This window comes from Lates calcarifer, linkage group LG13, assembly GCF_001640805.2.
Source record: "Lates calcarifer isolate ASB-BC8 linkage group LG13, TLL_Latcal_v3, whole genome shotgun sequence".
Lineage (NCBI taxonomy): Eukaryota > Metazoa > Chordata > Actinopteri > Centropomidae > Lates > Lates calcarifer.
This window is the reverse complement of record NC_066845.1, coordinates 2,107,070-2,133,475: the sequence shown is the minus strand read 5'-3', so window position 1 is coordinate 2,133,475 and position 26,406 is coordinate 2,107,070. Positions and strand designations below refer to the sequence as shown.

The 26,406-nt window shown below is 42.8% G+C and overlaps 1 protein-coding gene across 1 annotated transcript; it reads left to right on the top strand.

Moving 5' to 3' along the window:
- The first annotated feature begins 288 nt into the window (after positions 1-288).
- On the top strand, positions 289-26,406 carry camsap1b (calmodulin regulated spectrin-associated protein 1b). The gene is given in 21 exon segments (XM_051075104.1): positions 289-709; positions 2,267-2,433; positions 7,480-7,742; positions 12,817-12,978; positions 13,577-13,657; positions 16,706-16,847; positions 17,112-17,251; positions 17,374-17,470; positions 17,717-17,840; positions 18,448-18,533; positions 18,642-18,726; positions 18,954-19,286; positions 19,288-20,902; positions 20,904-20,999; positions 21,031-21,261; positions 21,479-21,615; positions 21,705-21,919; positions 22,718-22,820; positions 22,984-23,096; positions 23,385-23,503; positions 23,969-26,406. Coding segments are annotated over 20 exon segments (4,605 nt in total). The 5' UTR covers positions 289-709; position 2,267; the 3' UTR covers positions 24,266-26,406.

The following is a 26,406-nucleotide window of genomic DNA, read 5'->3' as shown; positions in this document are numbered from 1 at the left end:
AAACAAATGTTTCATTCCATCATGAATAGTGTCATTAGAAGTGCTGAGTTGAACGTGTTCCTGCTGTCAGTCAACAAATAAATCAATTTTAACTAGGGCCTAAAAGTTACAACACTCAGCGTAATAGATTCGTAAAATAACAGAAACTGAGCCAGATCTGTGTTTTAGCTTAAAAATGAAAATGAAACAGTGAGAGTGAGTTACTGCTGATGCATTATTGACAGTTATTACCAGTATTACTAGTAAGAGTCTGGAAGGTAATCACGCATGCGCAGTCGTTGCCCTCACGCAGGCTGGGATGATAATTGCATGTCTATGGGCAGAGCGCGAACGCACCGCTGGTTCTCGCTGTATACACCGAGCCCCACAAATCTCTGTGTTCCTCTTATAACATGAGGAATTTAATACAGAGATAGATTTTTACACAGAAGAGCCCCTCTACGTCGTGCTTATCCACTGGAAAGACCTCCCTATTCTCCGCCTGGAAGTCTTGCCGTGGAGCGGTTGTCTCACAGGCCGCGGATCTGGTCTTGTTGCTGGGAGGAGACCATTCAGACTCCCTGCTAGCATTATTAGCTGGCTAGGATGCGTCGCTGCTGCTGGTGTATTTTCCACACGGCAGGCCACTGTACAGCGAGGCAGCTCCTCGGTTAATTGTTTACCCCGACGGATCTGAAGGGTGACTTGGAAACACACCACACCTTTCAAGGTAATGTGTTGCCAGCTAGCTAACGTCATTCATGGGGCCGATGAATGCAGTGCTGCTCCAAGCTAACGGTTAGCCGGTTAGTTAGCTGCTTTTACATTTGCATGCATGGCCGCATAGCTAACCTCACGTTAGGCAAATGTGCACTTTGTCACTCAACGGTAGTTCCCTCATGAATGGGGTTATCATAAAACCAAATATACTTTCGTCAAAATCAAAGCTAATCTACTTAATTAGCAATTACCTAGCCTGTCCAAGAAATCAGCATTGGGCCGTTAGTGGTAACGTAATGGTAAGGAGGCGTTGGGTTAATGCTACAGGTAATATAACAATAACTTAACCAAGGTTAACTTTTTGGACAAATTTAAAGCAAAACGCCGCAGGGCCTTAGTATGACCGTATAAGTATGAACTCTCATCATGATTACCGTCATTAGAAATCTTGCGTTGGACACGTTTCCACTGTTAGGACTATTGTAAATGTCAGTAAGAAAGCCACAAGTCTCAGAAAACTAAGTAATAATACGATGGAAAAATCTAAGCAAGATGTCAGCCTGATGGGCAATTGAAAGTGAAAGCCCTCTGAGTTTCATGTAGGCAGTGATTTGACATATAAGTCTGTCTAACATAATGCAGGGAGTCCCTAATAACGATAATAACCTTTACTGCATAGCAACCTCTAATTGCATAATAATATTACAAAATCCCTCACAGGAGAATAAGAAATCACAAAGATGATCCATATTAATTAAAAGAGTTAGGTGAAACAGGGATAGGTAAGATTTACAGGTTTAAAGGAAGTTACTGAGGTAACAAGGACGGGATTTTCCAGAGTTTGTGGGCTCTGACAGCAAATACAATCATCTTTCGCTGTGAGTCTGGACTGAGCATCTGCTATCAGAGTTTTGTTGCACAGTCTGAGTTTGTCTACCAGTGTGAATGTGTGAGTAGTTTGCTTTATCAACAGTCAGTATGATTCCTCAGGTTTTATTTACAGCCAGAATGTGATTTTTGTTCAGTGACCTAATATAATCACAAAGTTTGGAGCAACACATCACATATATTTTGTTTTGCTTTTGTGGACTAGTACAATACATGATATGCTTGCCACAATGTACATCATAACCAGAAAGTTTCATCTTTTTGGACTGTTATATCTCGCCATGGGCCTCACTGTTGGTTCATTTAAGTACTAGATACTGCAAAGACACTGTGTCTGCTCTGTCATCAAGCATGTGACATAATGAATGTGATCAAGCCAACAAGGATGCTACTTTGGTGCTTATGTCTCAACCGAGCTGCAAGCCCTAATTGAGCAATAAAAGGAGGACTAAGAGCAGCTCCCAAAACAATAATTTTCTTAATAATCAACAAACACCAGGCGAGATTAGACTTTAACTACTTATTGAAGAATTACTCTAAAGGAGCATCCAGCTACTCACATGCCATGCCAAGGGACTTTGCAACCTGGCATGGCATGTGGCTGTGCCCCTTACTCTCCAGTATGTTCAGTGTAATTGTGATTGTAACATTGTGTTTATATACATATATTTTTTTTAAGGATGGATGTTGATTTTTGTGCTGGTGGGGACAGTACCAGGAGGAAGGTGGATTTGGCTGGGGTTGCAGAAGGCACAATGGATGTTTTACCATTGGAGATGTACGACTCTGCCAGAGCAAAAATAGCTGCCAACCTGCGGTGGCTGTTTGCCAAGGCCTATGGCATTGGTAAGTATTGTGAATTAACATTCATAATTTGCTACACAAATGCTAAGTATGTTTTCTTCTTTAGTTCTACAGTCATGTAGAAGTCTGTATGACTTACTTGTAAATAGTATCTCTATATCTACCATTATGAACCACAGACCTGAATCCTAAGATAATGTCTGGAAATTTGCAGCATATTTTTCTCATATTCTCATAGTTATTCCAGAAATTCAGATGTTGTTGTTGGAACAATGTGTTTACTTTTCTTAACATACTGATGGTCAGCAGGTTGTGTAGAGCTTCAGTGGTGAAACATTGACAGCGAAGGCCCAAGAGAAAGAAATATTTGTGTATGTGTGCACTCAGGCCAGCACTAATTCCCTCATGACACTTGGCAACTGAAGCCTCCCTCACTGACTCACCAGATCCTTCCATTCTTGTAGGGTGGCCAGTGAGATTGAACCCAAATCAGATGAGTGACAGGCACTGAGGATTAGGCTATATTTGTTAGACTGTACTCAGAGCATGGAAAATACTGATCTGCACTGCCAGTCACTCACACTCCCTGTTAAGATAGTATCAGCATTAGTAACTGGGCCTTTAGGGCAGATTTTGCTTTCTTGTCTGTGGCTGCAATAGTGAGGAATAGAATAAATTTCAGGAATGAGTTGAGATGAGTTGTGTGAAATTCAGCACAGCCTTTTAAGGATGTGTTTTGTGGCTGTAAATCTAGCAGCCTTAAACCCCCCCAGCACTGTCACTGCTTATCTTCTATATTTAAAGCCCACTTGTTTTCACTGAATACAGCTGGTCAAATGCACAATAGCAGACAGCTATTAACCAGAATTTCTTGAACCGTTTTTTTTTTTTTTTTTTTTAAGATTTAACTTAATGTAGAAGTGAAGGCATGCACACTCAGTTGCCAGTTTATTAAGTGCAGGTGCCCAAATGAACATTGGAGCAGGTGTAATCATTCATCCTGTTCATCGTGGCCATTTAAAGATCTATTTCTAATGTGTTTTCATTGCTGGTGATTGGGGACAAAATAGAAAGTCCTCACTAATGTATTCAGAAGTTTATCTGAAGCTCATATGAGGCCTTGCTATCTGACTTAGTGAAATCAAGTGGATGTTATCTTCATAGGTTATGGTGTTTTTTGTGAACTTATGCTTGAAGACTAATGTAGCACCCTTACAATAAATCCTGCCGTCATGATGGTTAATATGTCTGTTACTGAAGTGCTTTATTGAGATGTTCATTCGGTGTTATGTTAATTTTTGAGGCTGTAGTTTGTGGTGCTTATTTTGAGATGTGTGACAGTTGGGAATGGGATCAGCCAAGCATTAGAAACACCTTTGAGAATTAGTTGTCCATTACTGGAAAGTTCATGTGTAAGTAAAACTGTTGACAACTGCAACTAGTGCAGCCTGCTGTATCTTGTTGGGCTCATTATGATGATCTAGCCAGTGAGTGTGCTGAAAACCCTACACCTCTTATCTGCAGTTGGAAGTTAACAGCAATTAACAGTCAAATGCGGATTATTTTTTTCTCTCTCTCATGTCTAAGTTTCCTTGTTCTTCTTGCATGAAACCAGCCATCATTAGGAGCTCCAAAATTTAGTTGAAACACACAGTGTGTGCTGTAGACAAACTGTGACTCCCACCTCTCATATCTCCAGTTACAGTTGTTTTGGCCTGTTTTCAAATCAGATATACTATGAATTATTATAGGGCTCTAGGTCAGCTTTTCTTGTATGTTAACCTTCACTCACATAATGAATTTTTAACCTCTAAACTCAGACATGGCTTTAGAGAACATCCTGACTGTTTTGCTGGTTGCAGGATTAACATTGCAGCATACTGTCATTGTTTTACTACAGGGTTGCTAGTTACGTTTTTTTTTTTATCTGCTACAGTGTGTCTCCTTATCATAGCTGCTAAGCTTAGTCAGTGTAAGCCTCAACTATCAGATGCCCAAGTCCCATCATTCACTGCTTTGCATGTCTGTTGCATCAGTGTAGTCCCAGGTCATATAATCTGTTGTTATTTCAGAGATGCATACAAGCTTTCCTTTGTGTTCGGCGGTCTCTCACATATCTGTGGTCATTACACAGATTTCCTAATGCTACTGAAGCATTCATAGTAAACAAATGACAATAAATTGGAGTTTTTAATGGTAACCCAGGTTATGGATGGAAAGCTATTGTCTCTCCTGCCTGCCCTAAACCCCTGTTTGCTCTAAGGCTCATTACTTGATATTTTCTCAGAGTTCATACCAGGGCTTGCAGGCCTTTGCTTGCTCACTGTTGACTGTCTGTCATCATAAGCCCTGGCTAACGATGCAGGCCGAAACATGGAGCAAAAGAACATCTCCGTACAAACAAAAATGATGTATCACAGATGAACCTGGGTGGAGATACTGTTCACTTTCAGTAGAAGGCCTACAGCAGCCCTAAAGCTTTGTTGGCCCAGAGTGAGCAACTCTCAGGTGCAGCCGCAATTATCTTCCTCCTATGGGAACTGAATATGTTCAGGCCCATTTGAATTTCACTCTATCGCTCATATGGTGTTTATTGTGATGCTAATGCTGCACAGTCGTTTACTTTGCTCATTCGTTGACTGACAGACACAGGTAGTAGCATGTAAACAGTGTCTGTGGTGTAATTCCATTATAAAAAAGTGCCATCTCGTGATGTGGGGGTCGTCTTGGATTCAGGTGCATCTGTTGTGTACTCATCAGCATGGGTTCTTTGATCATGGATGTCTATGTTTGTGTACATGCTCTCCTGTCCTGCTGCCCTCTGCATGTGCCACAGCTGCTCCCAGCCTGAGCGACAGACAGCCACACACATCACCAGCAAGAGTGAGCACCTGTCACAGCTGTGGACTCGTTGCTGGTCGTCGCCCTGCACTCCCCTGCTTGTGCTGGTTGTGGTTCGGTGCTGATCATGGTTGGCTGACTGTGCTGTAGCACATCCCAATTCTTGTTGCCAGATTGTATCCTCATGCTCCACCCCATCCCAGTTAGTAAAATTTTCAGCCTGGCTCCTGGTTGCAGGAGGGTGGGGGGCAGCTGCCAGACAACATCAGTGTCTGTGGAATGAAGTCAGACGTGAAGACTCGCCCCAGCCAGACCCCTTTGTTTTCATACACAATTAGTCCCACTGTTCTAATGTGTTCATATACTCAGACGCAGCTCTCCAGGAATGACCCACACTGCTGGGTGTTACGCACAGTAGATTAATGCTGTTGTACAATGACATCCCTATTTGCACCATGTGTGTGGTGGAAGACAGCATATCTGCGAGGTTTGTGTTGAATGCATGTAGAATACAGCATACAGGATCAATGTGATGTGGGTATTGGCAGCTACTGGAATGAGTGCTGCATCGTTAATCACATTAAAATTGCCATTTCAGTTCATACCTATTTGCAGTTTCATTCTCATGACGTCACAAAGTCTTCATATATGCATTAGCAAGGAGATTTGATGCCGCAAACCAAAAGCTCCTAATTACTTCCTAAGTTGCATCAGTAAATGACAAGAGTGTAATAAGCCACATGAACTGTGCACAGGCAGGGCAGCAGAGACAAAAACAAATATAATGTTGGAGGAGAGAAGAGCACCACTTAGCTTAAGATGGATCACAAAAACAAAACAAAAAAAGCTACAAACTAGGAATCCCAACCAGTGCATAAATACCTAAACATAGGAAACCCTAGTTCTGATTAAAATGTTCTCATGCTCTGTAAATTGCCACATTCTGTAGTATTTTTGGATTAAAAAATTATGATGTACAGAGGCACCTTCTTTACCAGTGATGGTTGTAGCACCGCATGGTAACACCACAAATTTATTTAACTAAAACATCATCACAATGTAATGCAATATAATTGATGAGGACCTCATAAACAGCTGGAAGATCCCTCACACCCAACCATTTAAACATCTACAATGTGAATTACGTATCCAATATTTTTTTAAATAAGAAATGTTTTCCCCAGGAATTATGACAGAAAATCTGTATCTCAGTTGTGCAGAATTAAGTAGCTCTATCTGTGACATTTTTGTCATGTATCTCTTAGGTCATGGTTTTATTCTTTTCCACCATATTTGGATTCCTCTCAAAACCTAGTTTGTTGCCTCCTTACTTGTGCAGTTCAGCTTTTGTGCTCGGTATATTATCATCCACAAAACCAGCTAGAAGAAGCTGCCTGCCTTCCTGTTTTTTGTGAGCAGGAGATTGCTGACGAGTGGCTCCCTTTATCCCGTCTGTAAGAGCAGACACTAAGAACACATCACATACACACATATGGCTTATGCTGTGTTACTGGAGCTCAGGCAGAGTTGAAAACAGATTTAACAGAGCAGGGTTATTTCTATCACTGCACCGTTGTGTAGAAAAGTTCAGTTTTGGACAGGTTTTGTGCATCACGTTAGACCTATTTAAAACTTTTATGCGTGGTTTACCTTGCAGTATAATTTTGGTTTGTGCATGCCTCTGGTCAAGTGCTCCTTCATCCCATGCCCTTATATGGTTTTGGTTTGCTGTTTTGAAAATGACTTCACATCCAAAGCAACAGAATGTCTTGTGTAGGTCATGGTTTTCTTTTCGATTTTGTGGCTCCAGTATTGTTAAATTAGTGTTGGCCAAGCCGACCGTGTCACCTGAGAAGCCTGCTCTCACTGCGGCTTCTCAGCTTAGTAAGGATCTGTTTCTCAATGTACCCTTAAGGTAACTTATAACTTAAAGTAACTTATAACGACTTATAACTACAAATGGCCATGTTTGCCCCAAGTAAACTGAAGCCGGGATAGAATAAATATTAACATGGAAGGCACTTTGTTTTGTTGCATTCCTGTAGTCTGTTGACACTGTTGAAGTTTGACGGATGTAGGCTGAGTCAGACGGAGATGTTGGTGTTAAAGGTGTTTGCCAGGCACCATCATTTTCCTGCTACATCATAAATTATCTTGCTGTAATGTTGCCATACCAGCTATCCCATAGGTCTGTCTTCAATTCATGGCAGTGCCACATTATTCACCTAACCCCTCTCTACGTTGCAGACCATATTCCAGAAGACTTAAGGGACCCGTTCTACACAGACCAGTATGACCAGGAACACATAAAGCCTCCTGTCATCCGCCTACTGCTTTCCTGTGAGCTCTACTGCCGTGTCTGCACCCTCATCCTCAAGACAGAGCAGGCAGCTTCTCTTAAGTCCCACCAGTCTGTCATCCAAGCTCTGTCCAGGAAGGGCATTTATGTCGTGGAGAGTGATGATACACCCGTCACAGAGGCAGATCTGGCCTGTGTGCCCATCAAAATGGTGAGTGGATGTGCTCATGTTGTTAGTTGCTTGAAGAAAAAAAAAAGCAAGTAGGCATCCTCATTGATGCTTGAGTTGTAAATTGCCATTTTCAAGCTCAGTGTATGCTAATTGACCATTTTCAACTTTTGCTTCTACTCTAGGTGAAATTACAAGTCAGTAATACTGATATTTTTATACTCCTGTTGTTCATCAGATAGGCCATGTTGTTGCAGTAGCTTTTCCAAAACTTAACTTGTGGCACAGATTGCCTGTCAGAGAAGAAGGAAACCAGGCCAGAAGCTAAAACAACTTTGCACATTACCTGTAACTTCCCCAGCTCTTCCTGCTTCTGATGTATTATCTTACCACAGTGAAATCAGTGGAAGAAGTCACTGCTTTTATCCTCATCCAGCAGTACAATCAATCTCAGCCACGGGCATTTGAGACACTGGGAAGCTTCTGTCTGTTGTGTAGAGTAACTTTAAAAAGTTGTAGACTGGCATAAAATTTCAGTTATTTGTTTCACAGAATACACTGTGTATATGCCAGGTGTCAGGCATGTTAGTGGAGCAGTTTCCGTATGATTTGTATGTAGCCTTATCATTTTCATTCAAATTAGTTGTGTGAGGACTTCCATGCAAGGTAGGGCTGAGATTAGGATTTGTGATGTGTTCTGTTGGTATCTAGTCTGTCCTGGGTGACATTTAGCAACTTATTTTTACTTTGATTTGTTTTTTTTTTTTTTTTTTTTTTTTTTTTTTACTTTTGATTTGGCCAGTTTTCTATGTTTTTTTGCGTAAAACTACTACTAAAAGAATTACAGTTAATTGTCTGAGTTATAGTTTAATTAGAGTTAATTTATGATAATACCACCCACCTTATTTGTATTATCAGTCAGTGTGAAGAGCATCAAATGAGATAAGGTGTTTTGATGTGGCATTGTCATCATACTTATTTTGCCCATAACATACAGCTGTTACTTTAATAAACATCGTCTCTGCTGCTTTCACTTGTGGAACTAACTGATACTTTATTACTTTGTCAAAAATATCATTTTCCATCCTGTTCATGAAAAAAAAATCTACAAATCCTCATAAAAATAAGGCCTGTGGCCACAGGCAGTTTAATCAGGGGCATCAGTGTTAAGAGGGTTACTCTTGCGCTAATACTTCTAAGAATGGATTTTATTGTCTGTGATATTTTTCTCACCTACATTTTCTCAATCTGTTAAGAGCATTTGCTGAATGTTGGCACTTGAAAATATTCCCCCTTTGTCCTCCAGTGCTCAGTTTAAATGCTTCTCCCACAACTATGCTCCCCTGTGGATCTATTAGTTTGGTTCTGGGGGAAAATGTAAATCTGTTGACAGAGCAGCAGCTCTTCAGGCAGGAAACTGGTGGCTCTGATCTATTGACCCTTTCTGTAGTCATCTTATGAATGTAATGCTCATAATATTTTCACAGATCAACTCTTGAACAGGTTTAATGTCCTCAGTGTGTATCCCACATCCTCTGGGTCATCGCCTGAATCAACAGCACCACGTCACAGTGTAGTGTGAATGAAGTACAGACAGAAAGTCCCCCCCGTGGCAATGAGATCCGATGTCTCACAATTTCACTGAGAGCACTTCATGCAGGGTAGAATGAACACCAACCAGCTCACTTGCTCTCAGCCATCTTCCTCCCCTTTTGTTACCATGGAAACCGGCAACGGTGTGCTGAGCAGGCCTCCTCTCTGCAGGCTGGCTAGGCAGGGATGTGCGTCTGCTTTTCCTGTGAGTGGCCTGACAAAATAATCCACGCAGGCCTGTGTGTAAGCAGCCAGACACAAAGCCTGGTGAGGGGATGGAAAATCCTGAGCAGGACACTGCTTATCTCTGATAGACTGTTGGAACCCCCCCCTCCCAGTTTGCTGACTTGACAAGGCGTTTCCATAGCAACTGGCATTTTCCTACTTTTTGTGTGCGTGTGTCTGTGTTTGTGTGAATGAAAGAGATCCCACACCTATAGACAGTTCCTCCGCACTCTTGTTGGGGCAACAGCTGGGGCTTGTAAACCCCTTAAGAGGCTGGTCATACTCTTGAGTCCACTTAAACTTTTGTATGTGTGTGTGTGTGCGTGCAGGCTGTCTGTCTGTCAGCATGCACACACACAGCTCAGGGCAACAGCAACCCTCTGCTACTCCCCGTGGGGCTTTACGCTGTGCTGATGAAGGGCAGTGAGTGTTGGAGGAGAACAAAAGATTGAACAGCACATCATGCTGTTAGATTTACCCTTTTGTGTATTTATTGAGCACCACTTATTGACACTTGAGTGTTAAATGCAGTGAGTCTTTTTTGATGTTGAGTCTTTTCATATTTTCTGCTAATGCTTTAAAGGATAACTCGGGTATTTGTGAACCTGGGCCTCATTTTCCCCCTTTTTCAGGGATGTAAATGATTGATGGGGACAAAAATCCTTGGTATCAGTGCAGTATTGAGCAAGAATAGCTGTACCTGCTACTGTGAACAGCTGCTGCAGTGGAATCCAATGGGCACGAAAGTGTTTGTGTTTGCCACCAACAGGCTCAGATTGTTATTTTAAGTGTCTTACAACATAATGGGTAGGATTCCTACAGAGATAGACCTATTTGTCAAAGAGTAAGCTCCCCTTTGTTTAACCAGAAACATCACTATATATTGCTATCAGACTCCATTGACAAAAACAGTAATTTTATGGAGCAGAACATCTGAACAGGGGAATAGTGCTGCCTCGATGATTTAGTTTGTTTGTGTTATTGTGTGACTTTCAGTGGTGGTTTTTATCCCCCTATCTGTGTGTATCAGTTTTTGGTATCAAGTGTGTTACTTTTCCCATTACACAAGAACAGCACAAGTAAAGAATAATTTTGGCTCCACACAACTTGGATCAACTTCCTCTGTACTTGCCAGTTGCTGAGATCTGGGAATGTTACAACATCACTGCATTGTTGGACAGGACAAGAAATATGAGCAATCAGAGGGTGATGAGGATGTTGAGGTCTTTTATTCCCAGATCTCAAAAGTGAATTTCACTTCACTTCACTTCATTTCAGTTCACAGTTATCATAACTGATAGCCTAACCTTTCTTGATGAAAAGTTTTAGTAAACCCTAGTTACCCTCCTAAGGAGGACAGAGAAACAGTAGTTGTGAACAGAGGGTTGCTAGTCTAAAAGGAACAAATATTTATCTGAAATGGCCTTAATGCCTTGAATTACCTTTATTTTGATGCAAAACACAACAGCTAAACAGTAGCTACTGTGTAAGTGAATCAAATGACCCAGCAGAACTTGAGCAGCCTTTAGCTTCCTTTATGCTCATCCTCCTCCATCCTTTCTTTATGTATTTACTTACCCCTGTCTTCCATATTACAGTACAGGATTGTCTGGAAGTAGATCTTCACTGTTGTTGTCTGTGTCCATGTAGGTCATGCAGTGGAGAGAGCTCTGAATAGCTCTCATTTATTATGTTAACCAGCCTAATCTCTGTGCACTTCCATCACCAATTGGATTAAGCTAGCAGCATGTTACACAAAGCACTAAAACAATGGTGTATATATATTTGTTCTGTAATGTATTCAGGTGCTGCATTTAAACACTTAGTAACAGACTTTTACATAGAATGAGATTTATAAATAACGGTTGACCACCAGAATCAGGTTTTGCCAGCTGGGGACAAAGATTTATTAGTATTTCGTCTGTGTTAATTCCCTCCATGGCTATCAAGGGATCAATATTTTAACTGGTAGGCACCAGGTGTTGGTCCACTTGCAGTAAGGATGCCCCTGCTGGGGCTCTTGATTGCATTAGGATGTAGAGAGTGGATTTAAGCTTGGACACCCATTGTGCTGAATGACAGGTTTCACCTTTGATTAAGCCATAGTGGTTATTTAAAGCTACACAATTGTTTAGGAACCTCAGGATTGTCCCTCTGGAGCTCTGAATTAGACAGAACCCTTATCCATTAATCTTATCCATTTATCCACACCTCACAGTGGCTGTTAAGAATCCCTGATTAGTTTTTATAACAGAATATAGAATATTATCTGACAGAGTAATGGCTGGGATATTCTTGTTACTGCAAAGAACGTGTCTGGCTGTTCAGAGCAGCCACAATTAACACATCAAAGTCACTGTTTTTTTTGGGGGGGGGTGCTACTGTATATGTGAAAGAGTTGTATAAAGTCTTTTGTGGCTCCAGAGGGGAGTGAAATCTGATAAATAACCTCAAGTCACGTCACTTGAGTCTGAAGATTGAGTCATCTCAGGGTGTGGGTTTAGAAAGAAGTTAGGCTGCCAGACCTCTGTAGATCTCTGCTAATGGGTAGCGGCTTGATGCTACACATAGCTGCAACTAGCATAACGCACCCAGATCTCCAACTGAACAGTCAGTGATCAGGATGCATTGTGGGTGATGTAGGAGCAGGTTTGGACAAGGAAGAAGACTGCCTGGAATATTTTTGTTTAAACTGTCTAAAGATGTGATGATGGTGGTATTTTTGGTCAGTCCCTCTTAGAAGGCATTTATGGTGTTGCACTCATTTGTACATACAAACTGATGGAAGTTGTTTTAAACAATTAAAAAGGAAACCTTGAGAGCCTCAAGCCCTGCATCCTTTGCCTCCTTTGGTCCTTTGGCAGATTGCTCGATGTCTCTGCCAGTTCCATTGTTAGAAAGGTGCAGAGAGAGGAGGGTTTAGATGCTGTGGGACTAATCCAGCTAACACTGCATTTGAAGCACCCAGACTCCTTAAATGGTAGAGGGAATTTTATATGACCATTGCTCGTTTGTCACAGGGTAGATTTATGAGGAAAAGTATACTTAAAACACACTAAATACACTTTCACTATTGTAGCATAGTCTAATTGCCTGTTAGAATTACAAAACAACAGCTTGCTAGATCATGTTCCAGACAATGAGCTCAGTATCATTTTATGTCATGTGGACAAATCTGCATTGTATTGCAGTCTAATTTTGTTTGCCTCCAGCTTTGTTCTTAATTATATCGGAAACTGGGGGAAAAAAAATTCAATTCAATTGAGTTGCCCTCTCTTTCTCTTTCTCTCCCACCCAGAGTGCTCACATGCCAATGATCGATGCCCTGATGATGGCCTACACAGTGGAGATGATCAGCATTGAGAAAGTGGTGGCTTCCGTCAAGCGCTTCTCTACCTTCAGTGCCTCCAAGGAGCTGCCCTTTGACCTAGAGGACGCCATGGTCTTCTGGATCAACAAGGTTCGAACATACATACACGCAATTCAGAAAAAAGAAACACCACAGCTTGTCATGATCATGAGCTGCCACTAATTTGTTTTTAGCACCATGTGGGATGAACACTGTTTCATATTGACATCATAATTGACAGTAGTCCACTTGTCATCTTGAGGCCTGTATATCAGTGGTGCTTAGAGACAGGCCAACAGTTAGGAGTGTGGATATGGTGCGCACAAGAGGCTCAGGCTCATGTTGCAGTCATCTTTCAATGGGTTGAAGGCCTGAGGCAGTGAAAGTCATGACGCAGGGTGTCCATGAATCATCATAATGGCATCCACTATCATTGTCTGGGAAAAGGAAAGTGTCTGTTTTAAATGGAAGGATAGGACACTGTGAAGTGGTGAAAGTTGTCCTGGTTTATGTTTGTATATTTAAAAAACATATTGAGTAATTTGTCAACTGATTAGCCTGTAAAATGTCAGAAAGTTTCAAAATGACAGTAACCAAGTTTACTGCAGAACACGTAAACACATTCTTCGTCTGTCGGCGTAACTTGGTTTCTCTAAGTAACCTTGTTTCTTGAGTTAAGATACTGAATATGTCATTACTTCTTCTGCAGCTGAACATGAAGATGAGGGAGATTACAGAAAGGGAGCACAAAGTCAAGCACCACCCGTTGGAGTCCCCCAGCCACCAAAAGGTAAAGCCACAATGTCACAGTGTCTTCCAGTTGCTTCTTTTACAGGAAAGAAATCCAAAAACCTAAAATATCAGAACCAAAATGGCCAAGTTTCTGCCAGTAGCTCCATATTTCCACTTTTAGGGGACTTAAAGAAGTAATTTGTTTTACTAATCTTTATCCAGGTTGGTGTCATCACCACAAACATCTTTATCAAGTAAAAACTTGATTTGACAAAACAGCAGGATCCTTAGTTTTCATGAGGAATGTCTCTCCCTAATGGCATTTTGGAGTTGTTCTGACCCTGCTCTCTTTTTCTCTCTTTAAACCGGAAGCAGATCCAATCCTTTTGTCTGTGACCTCTGACCTGTTAATCTTTCTGCTCCTGTTCCTCATCTGTCCCTCCCTCCCCTCTCTTATCCCTGCAAACTGGATAGTCTCCCTCCAAATGGTATTGGAAACTAGTCCCTGTAAGTTGGATGCCAGTCCCCCGCCCCCCCATAACCCCATTTTCTTCCTCCCTCTCCCCCTTGCACGCATAGTTTTGTGTTGATGTGCGCGCACACTCCACCATGGCTCATTCAAGCTCATTCTATGCTGCTTGTAGCCAGTGTGTCAGCAAGGGGGAGAAAGCTGACAATTATTTTTTTGTTTCTCTTTTTTTCCCTTGTGGCAAATATGTCACACAGGTGTAAGGTTTTTCTGACCTTTGTCAAGTGTTCAAAAGATATTCTTTTAGCTACGCAGTGTGTGTGCTCCCATTTCAAGCTCAATTAGGCCATGTGGATTCTCTGTGCGTGTGCGCGCGTGTGTGGTATTTGCTTGTCCTGTGAGAATAAGAGCAAATCCATGCTTACACCTCTCCTTTGCTTTGCAGTCCCATCCCTGGCCACCTCCTCTCACTGATCTGCTTTATCATTCTCCCTCCAGTCTCTCTTTCTTCTGCTCACACACACTGTTTCCTCTGTGCCCACGGTCTCCTCTGACAGTATCTCTGCTCTCCGTGTGTGTGTGTGTCAGCCTGATGTTGTGCACGAGCTGGCCCGCTGCATGCTGGAGCCAGAGGAGCTCTCCGAAGCGGTACAGTGTTTTCTGCGAGTCAGGAGAGAACTCCCTTATGTAGAGCTTGTCTTGATAATAGAGCTTCTTGTTTGGTTGTTAGTTTCACCTGTGACATGTGACAAAAGGCTGCCTCACTACAGTTGGTAGAAGTTTGGTGGAATAGCCTCCAAATAGACATACTGAAGTTTATATTAATTAATGTTGTGTGTTATTTAGATCAGTATATTTTTTTGCTGTTTTGTTTAGTTTTGTGCTGCTTGTGGTCTGTTTTAAATAGTGCTTAGTTTCTCCAGACTTGTTCTAGGGATTGGCATGTTTTATCACTCTTTTTAGTACTAAAACTTCATGTTTAAATTATGCTTTTACTCTTTCTTAAAAGGTTTGATTGTTATTGAAAATATACTCTCCCTGTCCACATTATTAGGTACATGTATGGAATCTAACGCTAACCAGATCAATAGCTACATATTCTGCCTTCATGAACTGCAAACTACAACTTCAGTAATAAACAATTAGTTAAAGTAATGCCTCTCTGACATCGTCAGTCCAAACTGAATGTTATTAATTAACTAGATGTGGAGGCATCCCTGTCTGTCTGTCTGACTTTTTTCTTTTTTTTTTTTTTTTTTTTGAATACTGCTCATTCAATTGACTGATGGAACCAAGAAAGTGCAGTTTCCATTAAGGTTTTTTGGATGAGCGGTTCTTGAGAAAGCTTTTCATCATCACTTACATCACTTTTCTATATGTCAACTTGACATGAAGAAAAAGGCAGAACTACATTATGGACAATGTACAGCAAGGGTTTTAAAGAAAGGTGGAACAAAACTGTGATGGTAGTTTCTACGCTGTCACGCCCACATCAGAGTGCACTAGTTTCTATAAAGGTAGAGTTTATGGCTGAGCTGTTGAATTGGATTGCATTAGAGTTCATAGGTGTATCTAATAGTGTGGCCACTGAATGTATTGGCTCTTGATCAGGTTTCTTGCTCTAGATGGAGTCAATCCCACAGTGTTTATACTCTTTTCCATACCAGTGCAAGGCTAATTTGACCTGTAAATAACTTAATTGATTAATTAATTTCCTGCATGCCCCGTATTAGTGCCACAGAGATTGTCAGATTGATTAGTCATTACACGGGGAGCGGTCTTCCCTTATATAATCTCAATATTTGTAAGTCACGCAGAAGCATTTGGAGTTACAACCAGCAGTACCAGTCAGTCTGCTTTGGCATCCTGTGCAGTCTATATTTATGTTGCTCCAAATTATATGTAGGTCTGTACGTGATCTCCATTTTTAGTTACTGTATCGGGTGTACATGACTTCTCTATGAAACAAGTGTTTGGCCTGTCTCATTTCAGTCTGTAATATTTAACAAATTTGTGCTTGTTCAGTTTGATCAATTAATTGTGGAAGCTGAGATAAATACTGAAAATTCTCATCTTTACCAGCTGCACAGAGCATGTGTCCAAAACGAATGCATCTAGAGTGAGTGAGTTTCTGTACCAGCCACACACTCATTTCCCATAAGTGGGCCAGTGATTACCCCAGTTTCCGTCCCAGACAGCTGCCTCACGTTGCCTGGGTTGACTGGGCTCCACCGCTGGCTGCCTTCCCATTAAAGCCGGAGGAAGGCTGACCATCAGCTCTGTGTTGTTCATATCATTGCTCTAACACCTTCACCTCCATCTCCTCACAGTTAACTTGCAGGTTTTCAGGGTTCTCCCTAAATTGGGTGATCACAATGTTGCTCAGCCTTTACAATCAGCACCAGTATCTCTTGATAATTGCAATAAACCTGCTGCTGGATAAGTTGAAGAGGAGTTTCTGCTTATATTAGTCAAACCGAATACCGTTTGCTTTGAAACTCCTGGGGAGAACCTTGATCTTATGCTCAAATTAATTGGCTAGAGCATTAACTGTCATTTGTTGGTAGTGCCATGGTGGGGTGTGTTGTGGCTGTAGCTTTTCTCATAAAATCATCATCCTCTCCCCCTGGTGGTTAGGTGAGGTATCGCCGGGAGCACGCCTCAGGCCGTCAGCTTCCCTTCTTCCCACTGCTGGAAGAGCTGATGAGGGATGTTTGTGACGGAGCTGCGCTGCTCACCGTGGTCCACTACTACTGCCCAGACCTCATGAAGCTGGAGGGTATGCTGAGTTCACATGTGTGCAATTTCACAAACACACCCTTGTTCAGTAGCTACATTACACTAATTATCAGTTGCCCTCAAAGAATTTTTCCATAATGAGCATCAAGCTTTCTTTGCTAACATTGAATTTAATATCCATGTGTGATACTATTTCTGGTGCTCACACATGGCTTACTGTCCTAGTCCAGTCAGTGTGACATTTATAGCCATTGGGTCATTGAGTTGTGGCCTTATCTGACCTGCTCTCTGTGTGTCTGATCAGATATTTGCCTGAAGGAAGTGCCCTCCATCGCTGATAGCCTGTACAACATCCAGCTGCTCAGAGAGTTTGCCAACGAGTATCTGAATAAAAGTTTCTATCTGACAACAGAGGACATGCTCTATTCGCCGCTTGTGCTCAAGGTACAAAAATTGACACGCAAAAAAATATTTGCTCTTAGATTGACATTTAACCTGTTAGTACAAGTCAAGTCTGTATTCAAGTCTTTTTTTTTTAAACCATGTTTCTTTGGCTCTCTGTGTAGCATAATGTGATGGTGTTCATTGCTGAACTCTTCTGGTGGTTTGAGACTGTCAAACCAGAGTTTGTTCAGCCCAGAGATCTCCAAGAGTTTAAAGATGGTAAGCATCACAGTTTGACCACTATACACACAAGATGAAAATATCTTACTGGTTAAGTGATTGGAAAGGGAATATCTTTGGGTTTAGTAATAATATAATAGATATTTTATAGACAAAATAATTGGTTAACTGAGGAAATATTTGGCAGATTAATCAACTTAAGTAGTAACTTTTTTTAGTGACAGAGAACCTCAGTCACTATTTGTGTCTTAATGATCAACACCTCAGTCCTCCTCCTTCCCTCAGCTCGAGCCATAGCTCAGCCCAAGAGTGCCCGTCCATCAGTGCCCATCTCCAATGCCACCAAGCGCAGCTTCCTGGCCAGCCCCGGCGTGGCCGATAACCAGAGCAGCCCTGAAGTCTGTAACAGGTACTTCCTGCACCCTGAAGACTCTGACCCCCTGTAAGTCTTCTTTCACTTTCCTTCTCATTCCACCTCATCATGATCCTGTCTGCTAACCAGTTACAGTAACCCTACAAGGATGGGTAGATATGAAGCTGTGTCTGACGTTCATTTTCATGTGCTGTTCACCTCGAACCCTTTGTCTTCTCCTGCACCACCTGCAGTGAATAATAACAATATGCACTCAGTCAAGCTGATTTTTGCATTGTCTCTGTCTGTGTGTGCTTTTTGGTGCTTGTTTGGGAGTTTAGATTTGCTGTCTGAAAAGACTACATTGAACTGTCAATTGGGATTTTTTCATGCCATTTTCATGCCTGCTATGTGTTAAAAAATACCTGGCTTTTACTGTGGGTGTATGAGCGGGATGTGGTCGACAGGAAAATGCGTCTCTTTGTCTTGGGTGTGACCTGTATACTGGGCTGATCCAGTGATGTGTTTGTGCCAATCTGTTCTGCTATTACTGTTCTATATAACTGTTTTTAAGAAACATATTACTAGAAACATTACACAGTGGAGTATAGCTTTGACAGGGCATCAAAATGTTGTACTGATTTCTGTTCTTTTTGGCTTTCAGTAAAGGGGGTCCAACCTTCAGTCCTTCCCACCCACTTCTGCCCCTGAGACAGAGGCAGCAGAAGCAGCAAGGAGACGATGGTGCAGGTAAGATAAACAGTTGATCCACCTCTGCAAACACACACACATCTTCAGATCCTACAAGTGACAAGCTTGTTACATACATCCTGATTACTCATATATATTTCTGGTTAGGTCTGAGAAACCGTTCAAACTCCCTGACTCAGATGGACGGACAACCCAGAGGCTCTGTTGTTGCATGGCCCGACAAAAGGCAAAGGTACCTGAAAATAGTGTAGTAGCACAGATCCAAAGATCCCTGATACAAAACCCTTTTCATTTTACATAAAGGGATAAGTTCTTTATGTATACAAATCACCACATACTGTGAAAAGTTGTTGTAAATGTGCACATGTGCTATGTGCAAATATATATGAACTCTATTTATTGTAACCTGTATATTAAACTGACTATACAAATCAGATTTTTCCTACTTTCTCTCTTCAGACCACTGTCCACACTGAGCCCCTACATGTTGCATTCAGCCACAGACAGTGATGCAGACATGGCCTCTGGTGACAGTGTGAGTCTGGCTCGCTCCATAAGTAAGGACAGCCTGGCGTCCAATGTCATCAACGTCACTCCCAAACATCAGACTTCTGTCCACCAGCCCTCACAGGCTGCAATTCGCAGAGTCAACGGCCACGGCCTGCTGGGCAGTGCCAATGCTGAGTATGAGGAAGAAACTCTGGTGGCAGTCGCAAGGACTGATGGTCCTGTCACCCCCAAACGGGTTGATGGGACACAAGCAACTGCCACTGCAGGATCTAAACCTTCCACTGAGCTCCAAACCTGAACCAGATAGCTTTTACCTAGAACCACTGATGCCTGCCGTGCTCAAAACGGCTAAAGAGAAGTCTGTATGCCTAAATAAGGAGGAGGAGAGTGGGGAGGGGCCCCGCTCCTCTGGAAGGGGGTCTTTACGCCGAGGAGATGGATCTACATCGGCCGTTCGTAGGAAAGCACCCTGCACCCTAAACCAAACCTTTACCCCGCCAGGTGAGGATGCAGACTTGTCAGAGGATCTTCCCCAGGGTCAGGCAGGTTTCAGACCCACTGTCACTAGCAGTGTGGACCCATCAGCCAGAGAGCCAGCTGGAGGCTTCTACCTGCATTCTGAATCTGAGGAACCAAAGCCTGGCCAGGGTCTGGATGCTGAGCTGGAAGACCTGGATGAAGAGGAAGAGGATTTGGATGAAGCAATTACCACTAAAGACCCCAATTGGTCCAGGAAAGCCTTTGATGAGGAAGATGAAGAAGAGGAATCAGCCAAACTCCAAGAGGATATGAATGTGAAAGAGCACGAGGACAAAGACTTGAATGGCGGCAGTGGTCGTTCCAGCCCCTGTCTCAGCGCTCACTCCCAGGCCAGCAGCATGGCCAGTGGCAGTGTGCGCATGACCTCCTTCGCAGAACGCAAAGCTCAGCAGCAGCGCTTCGGCAGCAACCACGACCTACGCTCCAGTGCCTCAAGCTCCCAAAGGACCACTCCAGATGGATCAGAGAGCAGCGGACCCCTAGCATCCTCCTGGAGACTTAAAAGAGACCAGAGCCCCTCCTCTCCCCTGGGAGGATGCACTCGCACAGGCGATGGTAGTGGTGGTGCTAATATACTGGCCTCTGAAATTGTCCAGCTCCGTATGCAGCTGGAGGAGAAGCGACGTGCCATCGAGCATCAGAAGAAGAAGATGGAGGTGCTGTCAGCGAGGCAGAGGCAGAAGCTGGGAAAGGCAGCTTTCCTGCACATCGTAAAGAAAGGTGGGGGCAAGAGTGACACATTACCCAACCCGCTTAAAGCTGACATCTCTAAAGATGAGCTCAATGGGGAAAAAGGACCATCAAGTAAAGATGACACGTGTGTTGATGCCCTGAGGGGAGACAAAGAGGTGGAGGGAACCACCCCACCAGGTGCCTTAGAAGCAGACAAGAAAGGAAACAGTGGAAGCTTCTATCTAGAGGAAGAGTTGGACCTGAATGAGTGCAGCCGCTCCATTGAGCTGCTGAACGAAGCCATCGGCAGCATCCAGCAGCAGATGATGCAGCTGTCACTGCAGCAGGAGATGTTGATGAAACAGAATGTACAGTCCCCCCCTGGTGCAGCTCCACCTCCTCTCACCAGTGACAAAAACTCTGACTCGAAGGCGGGGGCAAGCTTTCATTATGTGGAGCACCTCGCTGGGACTGGCACTGCCCCCACCAGGAAACCCCCCAAGCTGAGCTCAGGCCGGAGCTCCAGATCCAAACCATCAGAGCTAAAAATAGCAAAGGAGCAAGGCCGGCAAGCCTCCAGGACCCACACCCCCACCCAGAGTGCGTCAGAGACGTTACCACATCCAAGGCAGTTAGCTGGGGGCAGGTCCCCCAGGGCCGAGCAGCCTGACCAGTCCCAGAAAAGCCACAACAGGAGAGACAATCGACAGGCCAGGCTCTGGTCACGTTCGGAGCGCCACCTTCCGGCTTCATGACGAGGCAAACATGCGCCTGCCGACCCGAGTGGACCTGACGGCAGTGGCTGCCCCAGAAGTGTCCTTTGACTGAGTGCCTGTCCAGCACCATGAGAGAGTCTGAGCTCAATTCTTCAGACGGTTCAGGGAAAGAGAATATACCATCAGAGGAGGTGCAGCGCAGCAAAGCCCACCTGATTGAGGTTGATCTGTCAGAGCTGAAAGCTCCAGAGGAAGAGGAGGCTGCTGAGGACACAACAGCAGAAGGAGGTGATGGAGAGCAGAAGTCAGTCATGGGCTTCTTCTTCAAGGTAATGCCTTTACATGAAAATCGAAAAGATTATTTATTTGTGTCTTTATTACAGTGATGAAATTAGCTTTTTGTCTACCCAACACAAAAGTATTTGAAACGTTGATTATTAATTGATTATGATTTCTGATGATTGACTACTTCAGAGCTAAATTAAAGATCGATTAAATCATTTAATCTACAAATGATGATACAATGCTGTTTTTCCCATATTCTAGGATGAGCAGAAGGCAGAGGATGAGCTTGCTAAGAAGAGAGCAGCGTTCTTGCTGAAGCAGCAGAAGAAAGCTGAGGAGGCTCGACTCCGCAAACAACAACTGGAAGCTGAATCTGAGCTGAAACGAGATGAAGCAAGGTAACTAATTTTACCAACATTAACATGAGAATTCAGATGTTATTGAACCAGAAAGATGCTAACAACCAGGTGTTTGATTTCAACACCAGACGGAAGGCTGAGGAGGATCGCCTGCGCAAAGAGGAGGAGAAGACACGGCGGGAGCTGATAAAGCAGGAGTATCTGCGGAGGAAGCAGCAGGAGATGTTTGAGGAGCAAGGCCTGGTGAAGCCCAAAACCCCCAAACCGAAGCAGAAACACAGACCCAAGTCTGTCTTCAGAGAGGAGTCCTCCAGCGACAATTTCTCCAAGTGCTCTTCCACACGTAAGCTTGTTACATCACCGCTTTGACATTTAGCTGAAGCTACATTTTTCTTTACATGTCTCAGCACGGTGCACTTCATTTGATTATTGCAGCTGAGTTGGGGGGCATACAGGCTGACTGCCAGTTATTCTATGTTTTACTAACAATAATTACATGTCCTGAAGTTATGAATAGCACTTTAATATTAACATAACTGAGATTAGGGTTGTTTTTTTGATGCCAGTGTCTTTGGTTTTTCCTTTGAGTAAATTGTGATTTTAAATAACAGGTAAAAGCTCAAGTATGGAGTAATAGTAACGTTGTCGAAGGTGTTATTTGGGGGGTTTTCTGCCGTGTTTTACAGTGAAGGTGGAACATTTTGCCTCAAACAAAGACAGTTACCGTTTACATCACAGAAATAGCCACACTCACAAAACTAAAAACTAAACTTCTGGAGTAAAGAACAGACATGGAATGTGGCTTTTGTTCAGGCAGTCATCTTAAATACTAAATTGATGGTGAGATACAAAGGATAATACCATGACTAAATAATATACGTGTGGAAACTCTGTTTTTAATCATCACTGTTTTTATGCTAGATTATTTAAAAAATAAGAATTGAATCTTTGAGTATCTTCACTTAAAAAGTTTGTGAAATTATGGTGAATTCAATATGCAAGATTATTGATGTTTAACTAATTACTGAGTTTTATTAGCATGTCACATTGAGTTCAGTGAAACTGCTTTGAAGTTGCATTTAGATCTCTCTTTCTACACTTGATACAAAATGTTTTAACTGGTCTCCTCTGTTACTTATAGCTGACAGCCTGAGCAACGCCCAATCAGGCTCCAGTCTGTCTCTGGCCTCTGCTGCGACCAACGAGGCTGACAGCGTCAACTCTGGAGGAGCTGGCTCCCAGCGGTAAAGCTACTCACAGTGTTTGTTGATTTCTTTACTTGGGAGCTTGTGTTTAAAAGTATTCTCTGCATTGTTTATGTTTATGTTCATATCTGCAGCAATCATACTAACTTCTGTTTACAAAAATTGTCATTATGTAATTGTTACTGTTCATTATGTCTTCCAGCTGTGACTCCGTGGAGTCGTTTCCAGGCAGTCGTAACAACAGTCGAACTGCAGAAAGAGACTGGGACAACGGCTCCACTGCATCTTCTATCACTTCCATGGCTGAATATACTGGTTAGTACACAGATTTTTTTTTTCTCAGTTATCATCAGAAATATTACTATGACAGCAGCCCTGTGGTTGTGTGTGCTTTCATTATGACACAATAAACACAACCAGTCAGTTTCACTGTTTTTCTTGTCATATTTTCCAGAACACCATTAACAGCCAGAAGTTACCTGCCAAAGTGATTGTTGCATGACCTAGACCTGCAGTTAATTTACAGTCACCTGACTGATTCTTTTCTCTCTTGTTATGTGTTACATAATACTTAACACTGTCTAACCGGCTTTCCTCCTTCAGGTCCCAAACTGTTCAAGGAGCCCAGCGCCAAGTCAAACAAGCCAATCATCCACAATGCAATCTCTCACTGCTGCCTGGCTGGCAAAGTCAACGAGCCCCAGAAGAACCAGATCCTTGAGGTACTTAATGTTTGTTTAATGAAACGTAAGCAGCTGTTTGGTTTGCCTGCTCATGTAAAGTCACCGTAGGCAAAGAATCTTCTTCAAAATTTGCCCGTGAATACTTAGAAACTCACGCATTTGTATACTGGTATAATTTTAGAGCTGAGAAACAGTTATTCCATAATAATTTAGTGTATTGACAGAAAAATGAATTTTGACAATCTAGCTGTTGTTTTTCAAGCTACAATACTGAAAACGGATTAAAACATTGCCAGACAGTTTTTTGACAGTTTGCAAGACACAAGAGCAGGTACTCACTCTGTTCAAATCACTGTGTTTTTGTGGTCATGTAAGTCTTTGATTTTAAAATATAAGATGTCAATCAATTTTTCAAACATAGGAAAATGTCTGCCAGCTGTTAAAATGTACCCATGTTACACCACGGCCATTTTAATTATGGTGCTTTAACTCCTCGTTTACCAGGAGTTGGAGAAGTGTGAGTCCAACCATCTGATGATCCTGTTTCGTGACGGCGGCTGTCAGTTCAGGGCGCTCTACTCGTACTTCCCCGACACCGAGGAGATCCAGAAGCTGACCGGCACCGGACCCAAGAGCATCAGCAAGAAGATGATCGACAAGCTGTACAAGTACAGCTCAGACCGTAAACAGTTCACCGTCATTCCTGCCAAGACTGTGTCAGTCAGCGTGGACGCCCTGACCATCCATAACCACCTGTGGCAGGCCAAGAGAAGTGCTGTGCCAAAGAAAAGTGTAAAATAGCAGGCGAGGATTTTTAACCCTCTGTCATCCAGATCATTTTATCCCCATCTTGCTTGTGTCCTGAATAGACTGCATTGATGCTCACAGCCAAGCTCACCGCCATGCTCGGTCTGGAAAACCTACTCAGGAGAGGCCACGTCTGTGAACATGTGGTCATCTGTAGGTGGACCAAGGCAAAAACAAGGGAACAGGTATGTGTGTGTGTGCGCGTGTGTGTGTGTCACAGGTGGTCTGAGGGACTGGTGCTTGCAACAAAAAAAAGAGGAATGCCGGCTGAATCTGCTTCTTCTCCCTGTGATCTCAGTGCGATCTGTTCAGGTTTCTTTGGGTCCGGCTCTGTTTTTTTTCTACGACGACCGCGACTCAAGCATGTGGCTTTTTTTTTTCTCTGTCTGTCTCATACGTGGTGGATGCTCATTTTTTTTTTTACATGAAGTATTTATTAGTTCAGCACTGTCATGGTCGAGAGCTCAGCTGCAGCACTAAAATCCTTCCTTCTCTCCGGAAAGCGCCTCTCCTTTGGACTAATATGGACAAAAGGTTTGGACGTCGGGGTGGGTGTTTTCTGACGCTCTTTTCAGAAAATCCGAAGCAAAGGGGACCTTTGTACGACCCTTTAGGACTGTTGGACCGCTCTGCTGTCCCGACAAATACAACAATCTTCTTCCTGTGTGGACTGTCGAATCTGTCGAATCAGGCTGGCATTGCCGATTTTTGCCTCACCAGGGATCTCCAAAAAAAAAAAGGACAAAAAACCTGCTGCTCTGAACTGTCGTCTTCTTTTTGTCACGGGGGTGGGAGCTTCTCAGGTCTCTCCCCCCCCTCCCTCAGACATCCGTTGGCCTTTTCACGCATCGTGGTACTATCGTCTATTTATTCAACCGCTTTTTAAACTAGATGCTGATCGTGTAGCACTGGATATGTGTACAACAACAAAAAAAAAAAAAGAAAAAAATGTTAACGACAGTCATTTTAAATACTTTTATTCGTTAAAACATCCTTTTTTCCGAGGGTGTGAAAAGAGGGTGAATGATAGGCTTTGGTACAGAAATGATGCTTTTTTTGTTTTGTTTTAGCTTTTTTTTAATTATTATTATTAAAGCAATGTGGTATAGAGTTTGAGCTGATGTTATGTGTTTTCATCATAACGGGAATTCTCTGATGTTTAGAGCTTAGTTGTGTTTTTCTCTCTTTCTCCACTGGGCACTCTTGAATTGTCCTGTATAAAGGTGCACTCATGAACACACGTCGACAGCTTCTTTCATGTAATGTAACTCCCTCCCCTCCCCTTTAACCCCCTCCCTCCTCCCCCGCCCTCCCCCTCGTGTGTTTTGTCAGCCTGTCCCATCTTAAACTACGAGAGCGGCACACACATACATAGACACACTCTTGTTCTGAAGAGTGTTTTCTGTTGCCGCTCCGTACCTGGTTCGAATGACAGTATTTGATATATTCACAAAGGGGGGTTTCTGTGTGCGGGCGGGTTGGCTGGGGGGGTGGGGGGCTGTGGTTCAGTTATGTACCAACATTAAAGAACATTCCTCCAAGGTGTTGACAGACACTGCCACGTCGTCTCTCTCTTCTTCTCTCTGTCTTTAAAAATAATCAAAGTGCTTTTTAAAAAAGAAACCGTTTGTTGGCCTCGAGAACAACCAGAAGTGTTGCACGAGCACTTTACTTTCTGTTTGTTTGGGTGGGGGGGTTTTACCTTTTCGGAATGGGCATCAAAACTAAAAACTAATTAATAATACTGCTGTTGTGCACTCAGTAAAGTGTGAGAACTAAACCAAACACTAAGATTTAATACTGGACACGTAAATCTGAAGGGCCTCTCCACTGATATGTTACTACTGCTGTCTCCAAAAACAACAGAATACTTGATTTCTCATTTGCTGCATTTTGATGTTTTTGGGGGTGTGGGTGGGTGGGTGGGAGGTGGTAGGTCTTTAATTGTATGTGAGTGTATTTTTATGTTCAACTAAAAGATTGTATTGGCATTTGGTCACCATTTTGTTACACTAGTGTACTTTTCATCCCTGTTGATTTTATCTTTGATCCCATGCCATCTATTTATTTTAAAATGGAAGCACTGAAACTGAATAAATTTTCAAGTAAATAAAAGTCACATTTTTTCATTTTTA